At 42.3% G+C, this 20,167-nt stretch overlaps 1 protein-coding gene across 1 annotated transcript in view; it reads right to left on the minus strand.

Annotated features, from left to right (window-relative positions):
- Positions 1 to 268: 268 nt before the first annotated feature.
- The window catches only part of LRRFIP1 (LRR binding FLII interacting protein 1), a 100,508-nt gene continuing 80,609 nt past the window's right edge, over positions 269 to 20,167 (minus strand). Inside the window, exons 12-23 of the mRNA XM_062506642.1 lie at positions 19,868 to 19,993; positions 19,283 to 19,354; positions 17,075 to 17,245; positions 16,111 to 16,203; positions 15,555 to 15,647; positions 14,347 to 14,439; positions 13,742 to 13,883; positions 3,679 to 3,725; positions 2,736 to 2,853; positions 2,233 to 2,312; positions 1,486 to 1,590; positions 269 to 505 (exon numbers count right to left, since the gene is read on the minus strand). Of these exons, the coding sequence (XP_062362626.1) occupies positions 395 to 505; positions 1,486 to 1,590; positions 2,233 to 2,312; positions 2,736 to 2,853; positions 3,679 to 3,725; positions 13,742 to 13,883; positions 14,347 to 14,439; positions 15,555 to 15,647; positions 16,111 to 16,203; positions 17,075 to 17,245; positions 19,283 to 19,354; positions 19,868 to 19,993 (1,251 nt within the window). The 3' untranslated portion in view covers positions 269 to 394. The remainder of the gene's footprint in view (positions 506 to 1,485; positions 1,591 to 2,232; positions 2,313 to 2,735; positions 2,854 to 3,678; positions 3,726 to 13,741; positions 13,884 to 14,346; positions 14,440 to 15,554; positions 15,648 to 16,110; positions 16,204 to 17,074; positions 17,246 to 19,282; positions 19,355 to 19,867; positions 19,994 to 20,167) is intronic.

Raw genomic sequence — 20,167 nt, forward strand, 5'->3', positions numbered from 1 at the left:
TAGTCACTAAATTACAGATACCGTCATGAGAAAAGTCCCAAACTTACAGTGTTTGTTTTAAAATTTTCAGCAAGACACAAAATTCCAGTCAAAGTGTTTTTCTTTGAGTGCCATTTTAAATGGCAATAAATGGCTGCTGTGCCCTCTGGATGGAGAATCCCATGTGCTTCTTACGCGCTGTACTTTGAATGTCGGGCACGGCCACTTGGATCAGCTCCTCCTGTGGATGTAGTGCAGCAGGATCTGCGCGGGGAGAGCCCGGCTGGGAGGCACGGAGCAGGTGTTGGGGTGGCCTGGTCTCACAAGGCAATGACACGAAGCGTCCCGGGCAGCAGGACACACAAGCGGCTGCGGCATCGTTCCGGTTGCGAGCGGCGGTGGTTCCCATGGGTGGTTACTGCTGGGACAGCAGAGCGCTCCGGTTGGCCTTCATCTTCTCCAGCCGCTTCACCAGGTGGCCATTGCTGACCTCCAGCTCCTCGGTTTTATCCAGCGCCGAACGAAGCTGGAGGAAGCAGAAAAACACCGTAACTTTCACCGTGTTATCCCTTTCCAAAGCAATGCAAGGTTTGTAGTTACCAACGCTAATTGACCAAGTGTTAACTTGGAACATAAAGCAGATGAAAATTCATTTAGCAGAGTTAAAACTGCTTTGCAGGCCACATACACTGCCAAGAACCCAGGGTATTTACAGAATGTTGAACAAAGAAGTCCAAGTTAAGAATAAATGTGGTCTCCCAAGTCTGGATTTGGCTTGATAGAACCGTGTGTCTTGAGGCAGTCAGTATGGACAGAAGGTTACCCCTGTGGAACAGGAGATTCCCAGAGAATCACAGAATTTCCCTCAAGCCAGAGGCACAAGGCTCTGGCTGATGTAAACTGTCTCACTGCTCAGCTTTTATGTTTCTGGTTCCTAGAACTCTATCCACAGCTGTGACTTGGAGCCTCAGTTTCCTGTAAAGCCCACCACAGGATTGGGGAAGGGAGAGACAGGTGGACTGCACAGAACAGTATTTATAGGCAGCTAAGCAGAAGGAGTATTCAGAACAAGCAAGGAGCCATACTGAAAAAAAATCAAAGCAGTACCTTAGGAGGCAGTGAGAGAAAAGCTGATAAAGGAATTCAGGCTCTAAAGAGACAGAAGTATGGTCAGAGTCTGTGGACAGCCACACCACCCCAAATGGGCCTGAACAGATTGACAGAGCAAGGAAAACAGGCTCACAAAGAACAACTCACAACCCTTTAGCAAGTCAGGTTAGGAAGGAATGGTGAAAAGGCAGTGGGAGCTCACAGCTGTGACTGTTAACCCCAGTTTGAGTGCTGAAAATTTGGTTGCACATTTAGAAGGAGTAACTAAGGCAATAAAGAAACTGGATGCTTATCCCTTAATGTGGCAAGGATGATTTCTCCCCTAAATTACCCCAGGGAGGCAGGTTTTCCCCACTTGGATCAGGCTGATCTGTGACAGCTTGCAGGTGGAGTTACCTCTCTCTGCAGTTTGCGTTTCTCTGCCTTCAGTTCATCTTCTACTCGCTCAGCATTTTCAGCAGCAGTTTTGTATCGGGCTACCTGGCCTTCCAGTCGTATTACCTGAGGTGAAGGCATAGGTTGGGAATTAGAAGCTGTACCAAGAAGCTACTCTGAAGCTTTACTTTTCCACTAGTACTCAGGGAATAACCAGAGAGATGCTAACTCCTCTTTGATAAAATAAAGGCATAATTTCAGGGGAAAAAAAGACCACCAAGGAAGCCTGGCAACAGCAATTTACTCCCGACCTTTTATACCTATCCATATTTAATATACTTCCAAGAACAAAAATTACAGTCCATTGGCTAAATTTCTCTTAGCAAGAGAATGTACCTGGCCCTGTACCTGCTGATGTACCCTGGACAAGAGCAAACAATCAAAATGGAACAGCTGTGTATAAAATCCATCTCTGCCACATCACATGCTGGGAGCCATTTAAAACCTGTTGACAGCCAGGCATAAGGAAGAGTTCAGCAGTGTCCATCAGGTACTTTTGTCTTTGACCACTCTTCTTTCTGTACATAGGAATAATATATTCCTTCTTCCCCATACATAAATGTCATAGAAGCCCTCATGCTCCAACACTCCCATTTCTTGCTTTAAGGGAAAATCACAGTAAACATAATTTCATTTATCATTTATCAAATACACTTTCTCTTTGTATTCTCACCATGCCTGAACAAAGAGAACAAGCCAAAAACTTACATTCTGCTCCAATGCTGTTATCTCTTGCTCAGATTTTGCTAGTTTAAATTTGAGATCACTGATCTGTCTGTTGGCATCTCCTAAAAGAATCACAGATTTATCAGAGATGTCAGAACAAATGTGAACAGTTTCTAACAAGTCTGTTGTACAATTTCCATGCATCAGGGATCTAGGTGGGGCAGCAGGAGAGTAGTTCTCTCAATAAATACCCAGCAGAGAGGGACCACTCCCAGTCCTGCCTGATTCCCTGCCAACCACTCTGAAGGCAGAATTAATCTGAACTCACCCCAGCTCTGCTGAGCAGCAATAATAGAGACTTCCAATTGAAATCTGAAACAAAGGCTCCTAATTCCCTCACCTCTGTAGGGGTGGCAAGGCTGCTCCCACGTCCCTTGGAACTGAAGGCTCATTCTTACTCAGAGCCATGTGCTTATTAATGTACTGATACATTTTTTCACTCACATGCAGGCACAAAATTCTCTTAAAATCAAAATACAGCTCACTTTGGAGGTCAATCATATGCATATCTGTCCCGTTTTCCAGAACTTCATCTTCAGACTGTGTATTTTCCATCTTGCCATTCCTTTGCTTTTCTTCTAGTTGTCCCTTTAATTTTTTAATCTGAAGGACAGAAAACAGTTATTTAAAACAACTAAGGGAAACTGTGGCTCGCATTCACTCCAGTATTGTAAAACAAATTATGTATTTTTTAAACCTAAATCCCAAAAAGTCTTCTGTTACAAAATAGCATCCTAGAAATTCTTCTGGCAAATGACTCATGGTATTTTACACATCAGTACTTATGTATGAGTCCAGGACCAAAACAATGAGTGAAAGACAGCTGGTTTATTAGAAAAGCCATAAATCTTCTGCAGGCACATTCATGTAAAACTTTCTTAAAAGCTCCCAAAGCTGTGTTTGGTTGTGTGGGAGTCTCAAGGCCAAGGTCACTGAGCATAAATGAAAGCAGAGTGTCCTGGAGGACAACAGATCAGCTGAAGTTTTCTGAATAAGCTTTATAGCCACTACGGAATACCATGGTAATTGCTCTTTACCCATCTGCAGTTCCTCCAAGAAACCTTTGCAAATGGCCCATTTACCCACAGACCCAGCAAAGGGGAGGGTTTACTCTTGGAAAGAAAATTTGCTTTGACAATTTCTAAGCCATGCCTGTTTTTCAGATAATAATCTGAAGGATTATTAAATGGCTTGACATAGTAACCTGAAGGATTATTATTCAGAAATAAGAGGCACACTGGGTCATATCTTCCACGAATCCTGAATTAACATACAGGAGGAATATTTTGGAGGAAGAACAGAGTGGCCAGCAAGGCAGCAAGTCCTCAGCAAGAGCCACCAGACCAGAGCACTGCTGCTCTACACCTTGTGTTCAGGCTATTTTCATTCTCTTAATCCTTTACTGTTCTTCACTTGCCCTGTGATTACCTGGTCTAGCAGGGACTCCCGTTCATCAATGAGCTTTTTCAGCCTGTCTGGAAGAGAAAAGGGAGAGTTGAGCGCCGATTGATCAAGTGACACATCGGGGAGCGCATCTGAGACACGAGACTGACCCGTTCAGGTTAGTGACTACTGATGGGGGAGTTAGGGCACGTACCACAGGACACGAGGCCCAGACAGGGCTGGGGGGGCTGCAGCCAGGGCACTTATGGCATTCTCACAGAACATGCTTGTCCCGGCAGTAGCAGCAGCCAGCTGCATGCAAAGAGGCTAATCTTCTACGTTAGGTTAGCATGCAAGAACTCTCTAGGGTCAAGCACAACTGCAACACAAAATCTCACAAATCTTGACAGTTTAACAAAATGACAATATTGTAAACACCTATAATCACAGCTAAGCACAGTCTCAGCACTTTCACTCTTCCCTTCTTTTACACGGCAGTGACATTTTAGCTCCAATATTATGACCAGAAAAACATTTGCCCGTCAAATTATTTGTGTTTTGAATGCAGCAGTCTGGTAAAACTATTTTCTCTTCAGAGTCAATTCTCCAGATCGAACATCGAGAGGCAATGGACACCTGCACCAACTGTTGTGCTACATTTGGACTTGGAAGTGCTACAGATGGGTATGTGCAGCCTTCGTTAATAAAGTGCACTCTACAGAATGAGACAGCTGGAAAAAAGAACTACAAAATAAGCAACCAAATCACTTCTTTTTTTTCCTTCCCCATTAAGGGCTGCAAAATGCGAGAGCCCATTTTCCTACCACTAAAATGACCTCATTAATTAACAAGCTCAGTTTGTTCAGGTATACCTCAGGCAGGAGTACACTGCAACATCCCATTCAAAGACACTCATTAGGAGAGGATCTGTGGACCTCAGCTGGGTCTCAGTGCAGGTTTGTTCAGAGGCCTCCCTTGCCAGCAGAGCCCAGAGCTCTGTTCAGAGCTCAACTCCACAGCTGAGGTCTGGCCTGCTGATTAAATGGTTAAAATCCAAAAGTAACTCAAGAAAAAGATCTTTTTGTAAACTTTAGGAAAGCAAGGTAAATTACACCTAAGAACCTGATTGGCTTTTACCAGGCAAATTCTGTTGATAGACAGACTTAAAATATTTTTGAAGTGCTTTAAAAAATACCATTTCTTCTTTGTTGACAACTCCCGAACAGGCCAGAGTCTCATGGTTCTCCCTTTTTTCTTGTTAACACGTGCACTTAAAGGGAATCAAGAGTCTGCATTGAAGCAAATCAGGGTGAAAACTGGTTTCCCAGTGGAAGTCCCTCTGTACAGCAGGCATGTAGAGTCCATTAATGTGGTATGTGATTCCCCTCCTGGGAATACACACCCCCATATAGTCCCATTCCAGAGCATGGAATAAAACCTTTACCTTGGCATCTGATGCAATACCCAAATACAGTTCTTAGTGTGACATCCCAGTTCAGCAGATCTATGGATTAATTTAGAAGTCCTATTCTTTTTTTTTTAATCCATTTGTAACACACGCAACATTGTTTCACCTGAACACTGATATGAAAAAACAAAAAAAACCAAACCAAACCAAAACAAAAAAAAAAAAAAAAAAAAAAAAAACACAACACTTTTTTTTTGTACATACACCCACAACCAAAATTTCAGAGTATAAGCCCCTTCAAAATAATAAAACAATTTCACAGATCTATATGGGAAGGAAAGAAAACTTCAGAGAGAAACTCTGCAAAAGATGAAAGATATGAAAGAAAAACAAAGGTCAATGGAGAAAACAAGAAGAGCAAACAGGTTGGAGATACTTGGACTCAAGAGACTGTGTTGGGATTTACAGGCCAGCAAAGACTGAGAAATGGAGTTCCAAGGATTGGAAAGAGAATGAGGACTGGTGCAGCAGGAAACTTTTAGGCCACTACAAAATTAGCCCATACTTACTGCCTCCAAAAGGGCTAAGTAATTCACTTTGATCCTGAAAATAATCTTGCTGTGACTTTCATTAACAGAACCACTGCTGTGGGGTGCAACCTGCCTGCCTGAAGAAAGGACACCTCTTCCAGCTTCCAGTAAGGAAGCACACTGGCTTCCCCAAAGCATTTTTCCTGCAACGAGGATGCATTTTGGGGTGAACCTTCAAGTATGATCTCACCCCCAATTCTCTCTACCCTCCTTACGGACATCTGTGCACCCCACTGGGACATGCAGACAGCAGGGTTTACCAGATCAGGGAAAAAATTAGTTTGCTAAAATTGCCATCCACCTAGAAGTTTTCTGCCTGTAGAGATGAGGGTCTCTTGGGTTTCACTTATCTTAAACCCTCCACATTAACACAGAAAACTTACTCTGCAGGGTCTCCTTAATTTTGCATTTAGGAGATATTTTTCCAGCAAATCTGAGGACCTTGAGAACAGGTAAGCAGGAAAGAACAGTCTATTGAATCAGGACAGGAAGCAGCTAATTAAAATACTCATCTCTAACAGTCATTATCTTTATTCCACATACAAAGATACTGCAGTGAATAATCAGAGTGTGACATTCACCTCACTTAACTTTGGTAAGGTGATTCCCAGGGTACTCACTGCACCAGTTCCTGGCCTTCACACGCCACAGAGTTTAAGAGAGGACTGAGGAGGTGATGGGGCCTGTGAGGGAGCAGGACACAGAGGGGTGAGCATGGTGCTGACCAGTGTCTTCTGCCACAGTTTCTAAGTGCAGTGACTGATCTCAGTGCCTTGGCATTGCAGGTGACTCAAGGCATTGCTTCCTCAGGTGCTGCTCCAGTGGCACCAAGCGTTCCCAAATCAGCCACAGATCCTCCATGTCTCTTTCCACTTGGAAAGCAGCATGAGATGGAAAGCAGCTGTTTTTACCTGCATGATTTACATGATGTGTGGCCCCTGGTGCAAATGAAAGGGGTAAACTGCTCTTGGAGGATGGAAAGACATCCCATGAAATCCCAGGCCCAAGCAGCTATTCAGAACAACCTGCAAGAATCCACCCGTCAGAGCAGTTTGGGCAAAATGCCTTCTTCAGGTCTGTCAATTTATTTTGGATAATGAGAAAATGCTTTCCTGTCTTTCTCAGAAGAGGGGCACTGCCAAAGACAGCACAGGATTTGAAAGACACTGGTTTGCAGTACCAATTTTGAGGGGGACAGGAGGACTGTTCTTCTCTGTAGTAAAGAAGACATTGACCAAGACCTTTTCCCTATTTATTCCCCTTTTTTATCAAGTAAGTTTCTTGAGATACTACTCTTGAAAACATTTCAGGCTAGCTCTGATATGCACAAATCTGGGCTACAGCATTTATGTGCCACTAGGGGATGACCAGAAAACCCAGCAAGAATGTGGGGTTATTCTGGAAGACAGAAGTTTCATCCTTGGGTCAAATACTCATTTTCAACATTCCAGGGTGGATTTTGGACACACCAGCTACTCTGCACTGCCTCTCCATGTTCTTGCTCCCAGTTACACTGGGATTGGGATCAAAGCTGGTACATGGACATGGTACACCTCCCATCTTACCTGCGCAGGTAAGATGGGAGGTGTTTCTGCTCCTGTGACTTGGCTTTAAAAAGGAATTCCCTTAAAGATGCTGTGTTTTCTCAAGTGGAGAAACTAGTTAAATCAGAAATGAACTCATAAGAAATACATGATATAATGGCATGTTGCCTAATTTAACTCTGATAGATCCATCCACAGTACACGTGAAGCCTGGTAAGAACATTTAATGATCTGTTTAAGTCTATTTAACAATTAAAACCCACTTCCATCCAACATTAAACCATATATTACTGCTAAGAGTATAGCATAGCCAACTCTTTAAATAAACACTGCTACATGCTAATAAGAAATGCTTTTAAGATTTATGACTTTTTGGATTAGCAGCTAGTGTAAACTTAGGAACAACTGCCAATACTTACAGAAACCATGGTGGATCTGCTGTAAGTTGGAGAGAAGCCACATGAAAGGAATTACAGGGTTACAGACCTGTTAGAGCTCTACAGTTAAGGTGCCATCACATATTCAAGGTGCTCAAACCCCGAGGCTACCCAGTCCTAGGGAGATGGCTCTTGTAGCTACGTAGCACAAGGCAATAAATTGAACAAAAGCTGCAGAAAAACGGTGTTGAAATTATACAGGTTTAAATAACTTCTTGTGCAGGTTTAGAAACAGTGCTCTGGACAGGTACTTTATAGTATAAAATATGTTTATTTAAATTATATACAGCAGTACATTTTGATATACATCTTCATATTTTGCAATCTGCCTGTGCTCTGACAACTTTGTAACATCAACACAAATACAGCCTTTCATAGCCCACACCCCACCTCGATCTGCATTCCCTTGGGACATTCATTACTGAAGACTTTAAATGAATATTTATATATGCAAAACATGCTTTTCCTCCCAAGCACTAGCAGAGATGCAAGAGAAAATACAGCAAGGGAGTCCAAGAACCTAATTTATGCCAGCAATTCAAAGCAATCCAGCTTTTCCAAAAGGCACAGGGGGGCTGGTACACAAAACAACAGTCTCTTTGGTCTGACATCCAGGAAGAGTTAAGACATGCAAAGTTATCTTCTTTCCAGAAGGGAAGAAATAAGATTTATTTCAGAGATAAAAACATTCTTTCAGAATCAGAGTTTGCAAAAAAATATAATGCAGTAAGCAAATGCAATTTTAAACAAAAATCTTCTTGGAAAAATAGATATTTTATATATTCATATCTAGACAGTACTTGATAGCAAACCTAAGCACACATTACAGTGTGTATTGTGTGTATTGACACTTTCTCTGGAAAAAATAAAAACCCCATGTGAGACATGGTAAAAGGCCTATTGTGGTGCAAAGTGCCTAGATAAAGTAAACATATGTATTTATTTCTTTCAGCAAACTGAGACCTGTAGGTTGCACTTTCTCCAAACTATACACTGCTCTTCCAAAGTGCTCAGACTAAGCAGATTCACAGTGATCAAACTATATTTTGGAATATGACCATATAAGAAATACACACAAAGGGGAATGAAAAGATCTTTTTTCTTAATATTAAAAAAGAGATTGGTTCATAGGTTTAAAATTCTGAAAGAAGTTTCACCATCAGTGTGGCTGATCTGCTGAGTTCCTTCATGAAGAGTAAATGTACTTGCTGTAGATCTAAAGTACAAGTAAGCATAATGTGCATAAGTTCACAAAGGCCCAACATACATTCATGATATTGATCAACTAGGCTAGAATAAAAAAAATCCTATAGAAATTCCCCAGGAGCAGCTATCCACATTAGCAGTACTTTAATTGCATTAATAGTTTGAATAGTCAAGTTGTGAAGCTTCTTCATTAGGTGACAAGCTTTCAACCTAAGTGAGACACAGCAAAACCAAACCCACTCACAATTTCTTGTGGCTGGGTATGACAGTGAATAACTTAATACCTGCATCATTACCACATCCATGCTTTATGCTGAGTTACCTAAAAAGACAAAGCTCTAAGAGTATTCCAAGTTCTCATGTCTTGTGCAAAGTGCATATTTGTGTCCTGGGAGTGGTCACAGGGCATGGAACTCGTGTAAGTTTGAGATTCTGAACTCAGGAGATTGTACAGTCATCTCTGGATCTACCCTTACTCCTTCTACCAAAGTGCAAATCCTCTCTGCTTTCAGCCCTCTTAATGAAAGCACTTTCCAAATCTTGTTCCAAAACATCTTGATCCTGTAATTTTCCTACTTTACTAAAATCTGATACTTTCTTTTCATCTTCCTGCACATCAGCCTCCTCATCAGTTTTCCCCGATGCTTCCTCTTGCAAGCACCCTGCTTTTTCAGGTTCATCTTTTTTATGCTGCAGGACTTCACCTTTGGTTAAGGCATCTTTGACTTCCATTTTGTCTGGTCCCTCTCCAGCTTTGTCTTTGTGGGCAGTTTTTCCATTTGCTCCATCACCCTCTTCTCCCTGTGTATCAGCTTTCTCGCCATCACAGTTTTCATCGGATTCTAGTATTTGATTTGACTCTTCATCAAAATCAAATGCATCACCGTCATCTTCCAGGCTTTCCTCTGCTTGGTCCTCCAATTTAACTTCTTCACTAATGTTGTCATCCTGCACAGGCTTCTGTGCCAAGAAATTATTTACACTTTCCTCCAATTTCACTTGTTCACTAATGTTATCCTGCACAGGCTTCTGTGCCAAGGAATTATTTACACTTCCCTCCAGTTTCACTTGTTCACTAATGTTTTTATCCTGTACGGGTTTCTGTGCCAGGGCATTATTTACACTTTCCTCCAATTTAACTTGTTCACTAATGTTTTCATCCTGCACAGATTCCTGTGCTGGGGCATTATTTGCACCTTCCTCCAGTTTAACTTCTTCACTGAAGTTTTCATCCTGCACAGGTTTCTGTGTCAGGGCATTATCTGCACCTCCCTCCAGTTTAACTTCTTCACTGAAGTTTTCATCCTGCACAGGTTTCTGTGTCAGGGCATTATCTGCACCTCCCTCCAGTTTAACTTCTTCACTGAAGTTTTCATCCTGCACAGGTTTCTGTGTCAGGGCATTATCTGCACCTCCCTCCAGTTTAACTTCTTCACTGAAGTTTTCATCCTGCACAGGTTTCTGTGTCAGGGCATTATCTGCACCTCCCTCCAGTTTAACTTCTTCACTGAAGTTTTCATCCTGCACAGGTTTCTGTGTCAGGGCATTATCTGCACCTCCCTCCAGTTTAACTTCTTCACTGAAGTTTTCATCCTGCACAGGTTTCTGTGTCAGGGCATTATCTGCACCTCCCTCCAGTTTAACTTCTTCACTGAAGTTTTCATCCTGCACAGGTTTCTGTGTCAGGGCATTATCTGCACCTCCCTCCAGTTTAACTTCTTCACTGAAGTTTTCATCCTGCACAGGTTTCTGTGTCAGGGCATTATTTCTGCCTTCCTCAGAAGCAAATTCCCCACCAGGCTGGTCTGCAAGCTCTACCTCTTGCTCATTTTCTTTCAGTGTTTCTTTACTGGCTTTGTTTTCAGTAGTTACAGTAATACCTACACATGACTCCTCTTGAAATTCTCCTTCTACTTGTTTAACCACCTTCTGCACTTCACCCTCTAAAGGAACATTTTTCTCTCCTTCTGTACCACCTGTTGTTTCTTCACCACACTGACTTGTTTGAACCTCTACCTTTGGATTCAAATCTTCTACCCATTCTGTCCTGCCTTCCTGTCCTTCCCCAGCCTTATCCCCTGTTCCCAATTCTGACTCCTTAATTTCTTCATCTAAAAGACCTGGGTCTAAATGGGTTTCCTGAGTGGTCACCTCTCTCACAACCTCTGTTCCTGGCTGTGCCTGCTGCAGCTCACTTCCCTTTCCCTCAGGAATGCAGCCTCCTGCCTCTTCCACAGATGCCACACCTTGATTGCCTGTTCCAGCAGAACCTGAACACTTCTCCAGCTCTTCCATCAGTTCTTCTTTCCGTCCATCCTTCTCAGCTGTAGCAGTTTCATCCGCAGTTTTACCTTGTGTACTTGGTTCCTCTGGGAATGTGCTAGGACCGTCCCCTGAAGAAGCTGGTGGGATGAATGCCTGATGTTCTCCACCTTCCTTTTCAAGTGGCTCTGCTGGGACATCCCTTTCACGTGGCTCTGTCCCCTTCAAACCCACAGACTCAGTTTCCCTTGGCTGACCCTGAACTCTGTTACCAACCTCATTGTCTTCTCCAGCTCTGTCACTTGCTGTTTTATCACTTCTTCCATCAGTGCAGTCAACAAACATTTCCTCCAAGACATTTGCAACCTCGTTTTCAGCACTTTCTTCTAAGTGCTGGGGCTCCTCTGGAGTGGAACTCTCTACATTTCCCTCTTCTCTAAGCAACCCTGCCACTACTCCCTCAGCTAGCCCTGCCTGGTTAGAAACCAAGTCACTGCTCTCACTGGTACTGTCACATCCTCCATCCACTTCATTATCACTCAAGGCATGGCTGGTTTTAAGATCCTCTTGCTCCTTCTGGTTGGGTGTAGCTTCTCCCAGTTCCTGCTCTGTACCTGAGTCACAAAGCATTTCCTGAGGAGTCTCAAAAATCTGTTGGCCTTGCAGAGAACCCAGCTCCAAGTTCTCATTTGTCCTTGCACTCAAGCCATGGTGTTCAGCCTCTGTACTCTCAGGCTGCTGGACTGCTGCGCCCCTGGACTCTGTGACCTTTCTCAAGCCATCTGTGTCACTGTCACTGTTTGAAGAAGTGCTCCCTGACACAGGTTCTACGAGGCTTTGGGCTTGCTCTGCAAACCTACTCTCTGGTAACATCACTGCTGGCAGGGCGTCCCGTTCTTCAACCATTTGTTCTGCCTTTGCATTTTCAGCAGCATGCAATGTCTGTACTTTCTCCTCCTCAGACTCCTCTTTGTGTTCCTTATGCTCAGTATTCTGCAAGATTTCTCTTTTCCCCACATCCTCCAAAATCTCATTTTTCATCTCCACTTCATTGGCTTTGCCTAAAAGACCATTGAGAAAGTTGAGGGAGCCACACCACAGCACTCACCTCCCCACTTAAAACCCAAAAGACAGAATGAGAAGAAAAGGTTAATAAAAGATCAGCTTTTGCCAATTTTGTGAGGCAAAGCAGCGCTTGAATTAGTAAGGATCCAGAGGGTTTGATCAGTGAAACTCACCATCACCCTCTCAAAGCAAGAAGTCTCTGGTGCTGGCTCGTGTTTTTGTAAAGCAGATTTATACCCTTGGCTGTGGGAATGACAGCTTTCATAGAGAACAACTGGTTGAAGCAGTGCAATTTAACAGCAGTACTTGCAGATGTACCTCTAAGGACTGTTTTTCCTCAGCAACTTTGTCTACAACTTTAACCTGACACTCCTCTATCCATGCAGGAGTCTGATGCCATTACAATGGGATCATGAAGGATTATTCTGTAATATTTGTCTTTTAAAATCTCAGACAGACATCGTCAGTGCACATACAGACACTGAATTTAAAATCTGATTGGCAAGCAAATGGTTTGGCTGTTCAGACCTCCCAACACAGATCAAAGCTCAGGTAATCTGTGCCCCTTATTTCAGCCACCCAAAGGGGTGGGGACTTCTGTGGTTTTTTGAAGGTTATTTTTCCTTCAATTTATATTTAAAGCAACAGATACTAAAACAATAGTGTTTGTTGTTAGTTTTTGGGTCTATGCTGTACCTATTCTGAAAAGAAAATAGGATTAGGAGATGCAGAAAACATATTACATTTAAAAATACACCCTTACCTTGGATTTTGGTCTTCCACATTGTTTCCACACAAACTGAGTGAGGAAAAAGCAGCCAAAAGCTCAAAGCAAGAGAACCCGCACTTGCAACCATTTGTTGCCTGCAGCTATTTATTAGTATGTTCATTTAGAACAAAAAAAAAATCCAACAAACCAAAAATATTACTTTCTTTCCTTACACTAGCACAATAGTTCTCTAATGGCCATTCACCACATGAAAACATAAAGAGGTTTTGCCAACCAGATTTCTCCTTCCTTACATTGTCCATGTCAACTATATCCTTTGCATTAAAGTGTCAATGTAACAAGTAAAAACACAGAAGTGTTAATCTGAAGTGTTCAGTAGCACAGAAACGAAGAATTTATCCTTTGGTGTGCTTTGGCAGAGCCCAGCACGGTTGTTCAAGTACACACAATTCTCAGGGGTATCAGTGAACCAACATACAATCTCTTTATCGAAAACTAAAATGCCTTTTTGTGTGATTATTTAAGGTATGTGCTGAAAAATACTGAGCAGCAGGAGGATTATCCTGGGACAATTTTCCAATTCAGGGTTTAGATGGCAATGTGAACGACTGCTACTTATCTGTAACTGTCTATTTGTATTCCCAGCCTTTGTCACCTTGCAGGGGAAGTGAATTCTGCTGCTGGAGGAGACTGCATGACACACTGGGAGTGATAATCAACATGAAGCAGGGAAATGCACAGGGAGTGATTGGACAAGGAGCATGCTGCAGTGGTGTTAATTGTCCCACTAACTGCCCCATCCAAGCAAAGGTGGATGAAGGAAGGACAGACAGGCAGGAGAGGCTGAGAGGACACACAGCACTTACCTAGCATCCCCTCCCCTCCTGTCTTTAATGCCTGAGTGGTGCCTGGGACAGTTCGGGAAGAATCCAAGTGTCCTTCATTATCCAGAATGTCTGATGTCTCCCCGTTGGTGGCTACATCAGAGTCTGGGATTATTCCATGTTTCTGTGGGAAGCAAAAGTAATGCTTTAGAGCCTGCTGCTCAGAAAGGGAAGGATTGCCAAGTGCTCTTGTCCGAGATACTCTGAATAAACAATTGCTTCAATCATTCCATTAAACGTGGCTGGGAGTCAGGAAGGAGAACAGATATTGCAGTTCTCAGTTCAGCCATTCTGACAGAAAGCATGTGATCCCACCTCTTTTGTTTTAAACATAAATCTGCTGCATAAGATGTTCCTCAGAGAAGCGTCTCCTACAAAAACAACTTCTTTATACTCCAATCTACACTAAGAACTCACAATCAATAGTAGGGGAAAGGACCTTATATAGAAAATACCTGAAATGGCAATTTATAGGCAATATGAAAATTGAGTTATTGCTACTGAGCTAGACTTAATTTTTCTGCCCAAATGCACAGGGGAAAAGGGTCAGCAGATGAATATAAATTTATTTTATTCCTCTTCCATACCTTCAGTTGCTCCTTCAGCACAACCACTTCGTCTCTAAGGACATCCCGCTCACTCCTTATGGAATCAAAGAAATCTTTCTGCCTCTCTAGTGCCTGAGTTCCCAACACAGATAGAGGGCAAGGAGATGTGAAGAAAGGAAGGGAGACAAGTAAAGGTCATGAAAAGCAAATGTAGACAAGAATGAGTAAATTTAAGATATTCAGGGGATGGAAGGGGCACAGATGAAAAAGGTTGCGTTTACAGATTAAAGGACTGAGCTTGCATACAGAGAGAGAAACTTCAAATCCAAGAAAGGCACAGCTTCCTCAATAACCAAGAATTCCTGCCAAAAACATTCAGAGCCCAATTCCTCATTAGGGATCCTTCAAATGAGGGTTCACTTTTTATCCTTATCTGCTAGACAAGCTAATCCATACCCACACTGAAGACATCATGCCATTCCCATGTGTTAATGGAAGGGCATGGAAGTAGGCTCACTGGATTTCAGGAGTATTTTTATTTTACATTTTAATTAATTTGAAAGCTGCCATTAAGTCATTCTTAGTCTGGGATGCACCATGTGCAAATGCCTATTTTACTACTGAACTCCCCCCTCCCAGTATTTCTGTATAAGTACAAACAGAACAATTCAAAAAAATTAAACAATTTTCAGTTTCAAGCTGCTATAAATTATTGGACAAACATGGGCAAGCTGTCAGGTTTCTTCTCCTACTCTATTCAGGAAGCCTTTCAGTGTTCAGCTGGAAAAGAAAACCAGAGTGGGTTTCCATGTGGCTTTGATAAGAGGTGGGAAGGGATGAGAAGCAAGGGAGACTTTAACCCCAAGAGCCTATAAATAGCTCCATTACCTCTTTATCCCACTCCAGTTTCTGCTCAGTCTGCAGATTAAATCTGAATAAGCAAAAGCTCAGTGCTGATGGAATTGCATTATAAATAGCAGTTCCTTTCCCCATATGGCAAATGCAAATGGTGCAGCACAGCAAATCAATTCCCCTTGGTTTGAAAACAGACCAGCTGATGGTTTTCCTTGGATTTTAAGGTACTGGCCAAAGACAACACTTGCTGTTTGCTACTTCACTGGCAACATCATAGGACAGCCACACCAAGCAAAGGCACTACAGAGGGTTTTATCCATGGGGTTTTATAAAGCAGGATCAGGTGGAGAATAACAGTGTCACTTTGAACACATGGAGTTGGCAAATCCTACCCCTATTTTTTTGTCTTTCCACTCTATTGTCTCCTGAAGATCGGAAATTTCCCTGACATAGCTCTGCTGTTTCTGTTGCAGCTGTTGGATTTCCTGAGGGGCAGGAGCAAAACAAGAAGACAGAAAGCAGGTAACAGGTTAACAAGGAAGGCCAAGATTGCAGTGATGCCAAAGAATGAAAGAAGTCGGGTGCTAAAGTAAATGAGTATCTACAATGCACAGTTTCTGACATCCCAACTGAACCTGTGTCCCTGAAGACAATCTTATTATTCATAACATGACTTTAAACAAGTTACACAGTTCTGTTATTTTCCTCTGTATCTCCACAAACAGCTGTCCAAAATGCAAAACTTAGGAAGAATAAGATAATATTTGGGAAAGTAACTATTCACATTAGTCAGATCGGAACCTGTTTGGCCTGAAACACTAACATTTCTTCTGGTGAGAAACTTGAATAGGGAATAAAATTCTCCATTCCTCACATTCTCCACTCTGCTGCTACCTGGGAAATGTACCAATCAAAGAAGCCATTAAAAGAAAAAAAAAAGTTACTTACTGCAAGCATTTCTTCTCTCTGCTTCAAAGCCTCTTTGATTTCCATAAACTGAAACTGCAATATGCTATGAGCATGCTTCTCCCTCTCAAATTCCTGTGAATAATGAAATAGTCAAAAGATTATTATTAATCACAAATGCATCCCATCAAAAAGAGGAAAATTAGCCCAAACACAAAGAAAATGCTTGCTGCAATGTAATTCTTGAATATCCCCCTAATCACAATCCCACAAGAGGGCCATTTTTATTGAGTTTGTCCTTTTTCCAAGATGATATTATTGCACCAAATATAGAAGTGACAGACATCATTTAGCCCATTTCATAAGCTGAGCAGCAGGCGGAAGAGCTTTTACACTCCAGTCCTTCAGACTGCACAGATGAATGGATGGGAATTTAACCCACTCTTCCCACATGGCCATGGACTAAAAGTTAGCTGGACTATTAAATAAAAAGAAAAAAACCCCACTGTATCTTTCAAGGAATGTATTTTGAAGTGGGGTGTAGTCAAATGCCCAAGCTACAAGAAGGCAGTTCTGAAAACATAAGCCCCAATTTTATTATTTAACACCAAATCACAGTCAGCTGCTGAATCAATGGAAAACTTAATTCAACATTTAACCATAGAGCTGCCTGAACTGTGTGAACTGCACAACTCTCCCACAGGCTGCCTGGAGACACCTTTGTGTGTAAAACTGCTCCAGAAGCCCCTATGAGTTTACTTTAGAGATGGAATATAAAAGCAGATGTGATTGTACCTCTATAGCCTTTATCAGCTAGAACATTTCTCCCCTACTTCAGAAATGGCTTAGGGAAAGCTCTCATTTGTACGTACACAACAAATTGAAACTAATTAAACCAGCAACTTGCTCAAAATCCTGAATAATAACTTAGCTGCCTCCTCCCAAAGATCTCTAAGCCCCTCCAAACCTCTCCCTGTTATTTCCCATGCCAGAGCTATTCACATACTTTACTTTTCTCTTCATATTGCCTCCTGGATTCTGCCAGCTGTTCCTCTAACTCTAAGAGCGCGTCCTTCAGGGTGTCCACTTGGTACATGAAATTGGTTTTCTCATTGTCCAGCTGAGCATTTGACACCATAGCCTTCTTGTACTTCTCCTCAACTTCAGCTAGAGAGTCCTGCAGAGAATAAGCAGAGTGAGAAATAAAGGAGGACACTTTGCCAACCAAGCCCTTCAGTGAGAAAATAAAGCACCAAACCACGACCTCACTAAGTTTGCCTATGGAAAGCAGCATTAATCCTGTGCTGAAGCTTCCCAGCTGTCCCAAGGTGAGGAAAACCTCCCCTGTCCCCAGCACACTTGTCCTTCCAAGCAAGCAGCCTCACCTGAGCACAGATAAAATGCTTCCTGCCCTCTGCTGCTTCAGCTTCTGCCTTCCCAGTTCTCTTCCTTCTCCCTCCTCCCCCTGCACACTGGCAGCTCAAAGCAGCTGCTGAAGATGACAAGTTGGGATTTTTTTTTTTTATTTAAAGGTAAACTGGCCTTGATTTAAGATCACTTTGGATGATCAATATCCTGAAATTAAGGCAGTTTGACAGCCACTTCACACTAATTTTAGAGATCCTTGCAGTGTGGGAACCCTAAAATAATGACTCAGGAATTAGAATTCACTGTGAAAGAGAAAGCTGCAACTTTTGTGACCGGATGTGTGATTTCCCATTAGCTTTTCCTTATCACATCCCTTATTTACAAACTCACTCTCTAAGATACTATTCTCAGTATCTTGAAATCCCCCTTCTTCTATTCAGCTTGACCTAAATATAAGATACTGAGGTATTTATAACAACAAACGATGGTAAAATAAAGATTAGCATAATTTTTCAATTATGCAGACAAACTTTGCACTACAAAGAGTTATATAAACAAAGAGTTATCTAAACAAAGCAGTGTAAGTGTGCAAACAAGGAGGACACGTGTCAACATTTTAGTTTATGGATCAAACAATTTCTCTTGGAACTTGTGTAATTCTAATTCTTTCAACTGAAGTATGGGTGAGTTCCATATACTTCCTTTTTCAGCTGTTAATAGAAATAAGGATGGTAGTGGCAAAGTCGAAATGAGTTTAATTGACATTTCTATTAAAAAATGAGAAAATTTATCTTTTAGGACATGGATTTTTCTAGTTCCAAATGTGCTTAACTGTGTTTTGGGGCACTTTCCAGCTCCAGATGAGAGATACCAAGCACAGGAAAGCCACCAGGATTTGGAAAGCTCAGAAAGGAGCTGGAAAGGAAGTATATGCAAGGAAGAAGTTAAGGAAGTTCTGCTCCACTCCATCAGCATACCACATTTTGGTTTCTTAGCATCAAATAGTGCAGCTTAGATCCAAATCGCCCCAAAAGGCAGTCTAAAGGACATGGATTGAAAATTTTTTTTATGCAGTGTGATTATTTTGATCTGATCTGCTACTCACTGACCAGGAAAGAAACCAAAATTTTACCAAAAAAGGGCCTAACTACTCAGTTTCCATTGAAAACTCACTTAAGATGGCAATGCCTTCATCTGTCAGAGCAGAGCTGATGACACAATCAGCAATTAATGCTGGCAATGCAGAATTTATCTATTTGCCTTTTCCAAAAAGCCACAGCTCGTGTCACTGCTCACTCAGGAGGTGGGTGGCACGTGGATGTTTCACCAAAATGCATTTATGGCTTCATGGAAGCAGTAAGAGCTTCAGCACTCCTCCTTCATGTAACAGGCTTTGATACATCAAGTTTTGTTACAAGAATTGTTTAAGGGTGTCTTCTGTCATCTAAAGATGAAACCAAAATGACACCTCACATGGATCTATAAAAATAAAAATATACAAAGTTCTAAACTCGTATTTGTTTTTAGAACAGTAGGAGATGAGTTTATCTCCCCATACTGGAAGGTTTCCTGGATTAGGAAACAATATTTCAAAAAACACCCAAGTAATTTTAATTTGCTAGCAAAACAATGACCTCCTCAAACCAGCAAACACAACATGCAGGAGCAACCAGCAGCCTTTCAGTGAACACTTGGAGGCTTTTCTCAGCACAGCCCACCCAGTCAGAACAGTTTGCTGGTTAATGAGACACTCTGCACACAGTTCCCAGCTTCTCCAGGAGAACAGCATGCAAGGGCAGCTCTGGGGCTCACACTGGGGCCAGGGTTAATGCTCACACACCAGTACCTTCAGTTCTTTCAGCCCCTGCATGTATTTGCCTTCTACATCCTGAATCTGGTCCTTTAACTCATAGATGTCCTGAGGGAGATGGCGAGAAAGGTCAGTGATGCCACAGACACTACTGGGCAGAATGCAGCTGGGAGGGACAAGCAATGCTCAAAGTGCTCCTTCCACACTTGTTAAGGGCTCTGACCCTAAGCTGAAGTCTTGCCAGACAACCAGACTTCTTGGTCAGGAGTTTGTGCTAATTCTGCTTTTCTTGGCTGGAAAAAACAGAATCTCTACGGTTAAGGATGAGGCAGACCCAGGTTCAAAGGCTCTGACAATCCCAGCCCTTCTCTGCCCCTTTCAGAGATGACCACCCTCTGTCCCAGGCTCTCCTGCTCTCCAGCAGTGCAGTTATCTCCACCCTCCTATCACTCCCTGTTTCAGGATGGGAGGTGCCTCTTACAACCAGTCCCATCTGAGAGCCATCTCCAGCAAAGCTTCTCCTTCACAGCACCTGATTCACTGCCATAGCTGCCAGCTCCTTCCTGGGAAGGGAGCCTGAAGGATATTCCATGGTTTATTCTGGGTTTAAGCACTCCTCACCTTGATTTCCCTGATGGATGCCTCTGTGTCAGCTGAGATGGACGTGTCCCCACTGCCTCTCCGTGAAGATGTCCCACCCAGAGAAGCCAAAGTGGCTGCAGATAAACTTGAGACAGTTCTTGCTCCCTACAATCACACACAGATGAACTGCTTAGAACTTTCTTTTCCAGATAAATCATGGGTTTTGTAGCTTTCCCCTTTTCTTTTTTTTTTTAATGTACACATTACACCAATCCCTACGCTTCCAAATTATGCATTTTTGATCAAAATCAAACTTTCTAAGAAGCAAAAAATAAAAAT

The sequence above is a fragment of the Cinclus cinclus genome, chromosome 21 (assembly GCF_963662255.1).
Source record: "Cinclus cinclus chromosome 21, bCinCin1.1, whole genome shotgun sequence".
NCBI lineage: Eukaryota > Metazoa > Chordata > Aves > Passeriformes > Cinclidae > Cinclus > Cinclus cinclus.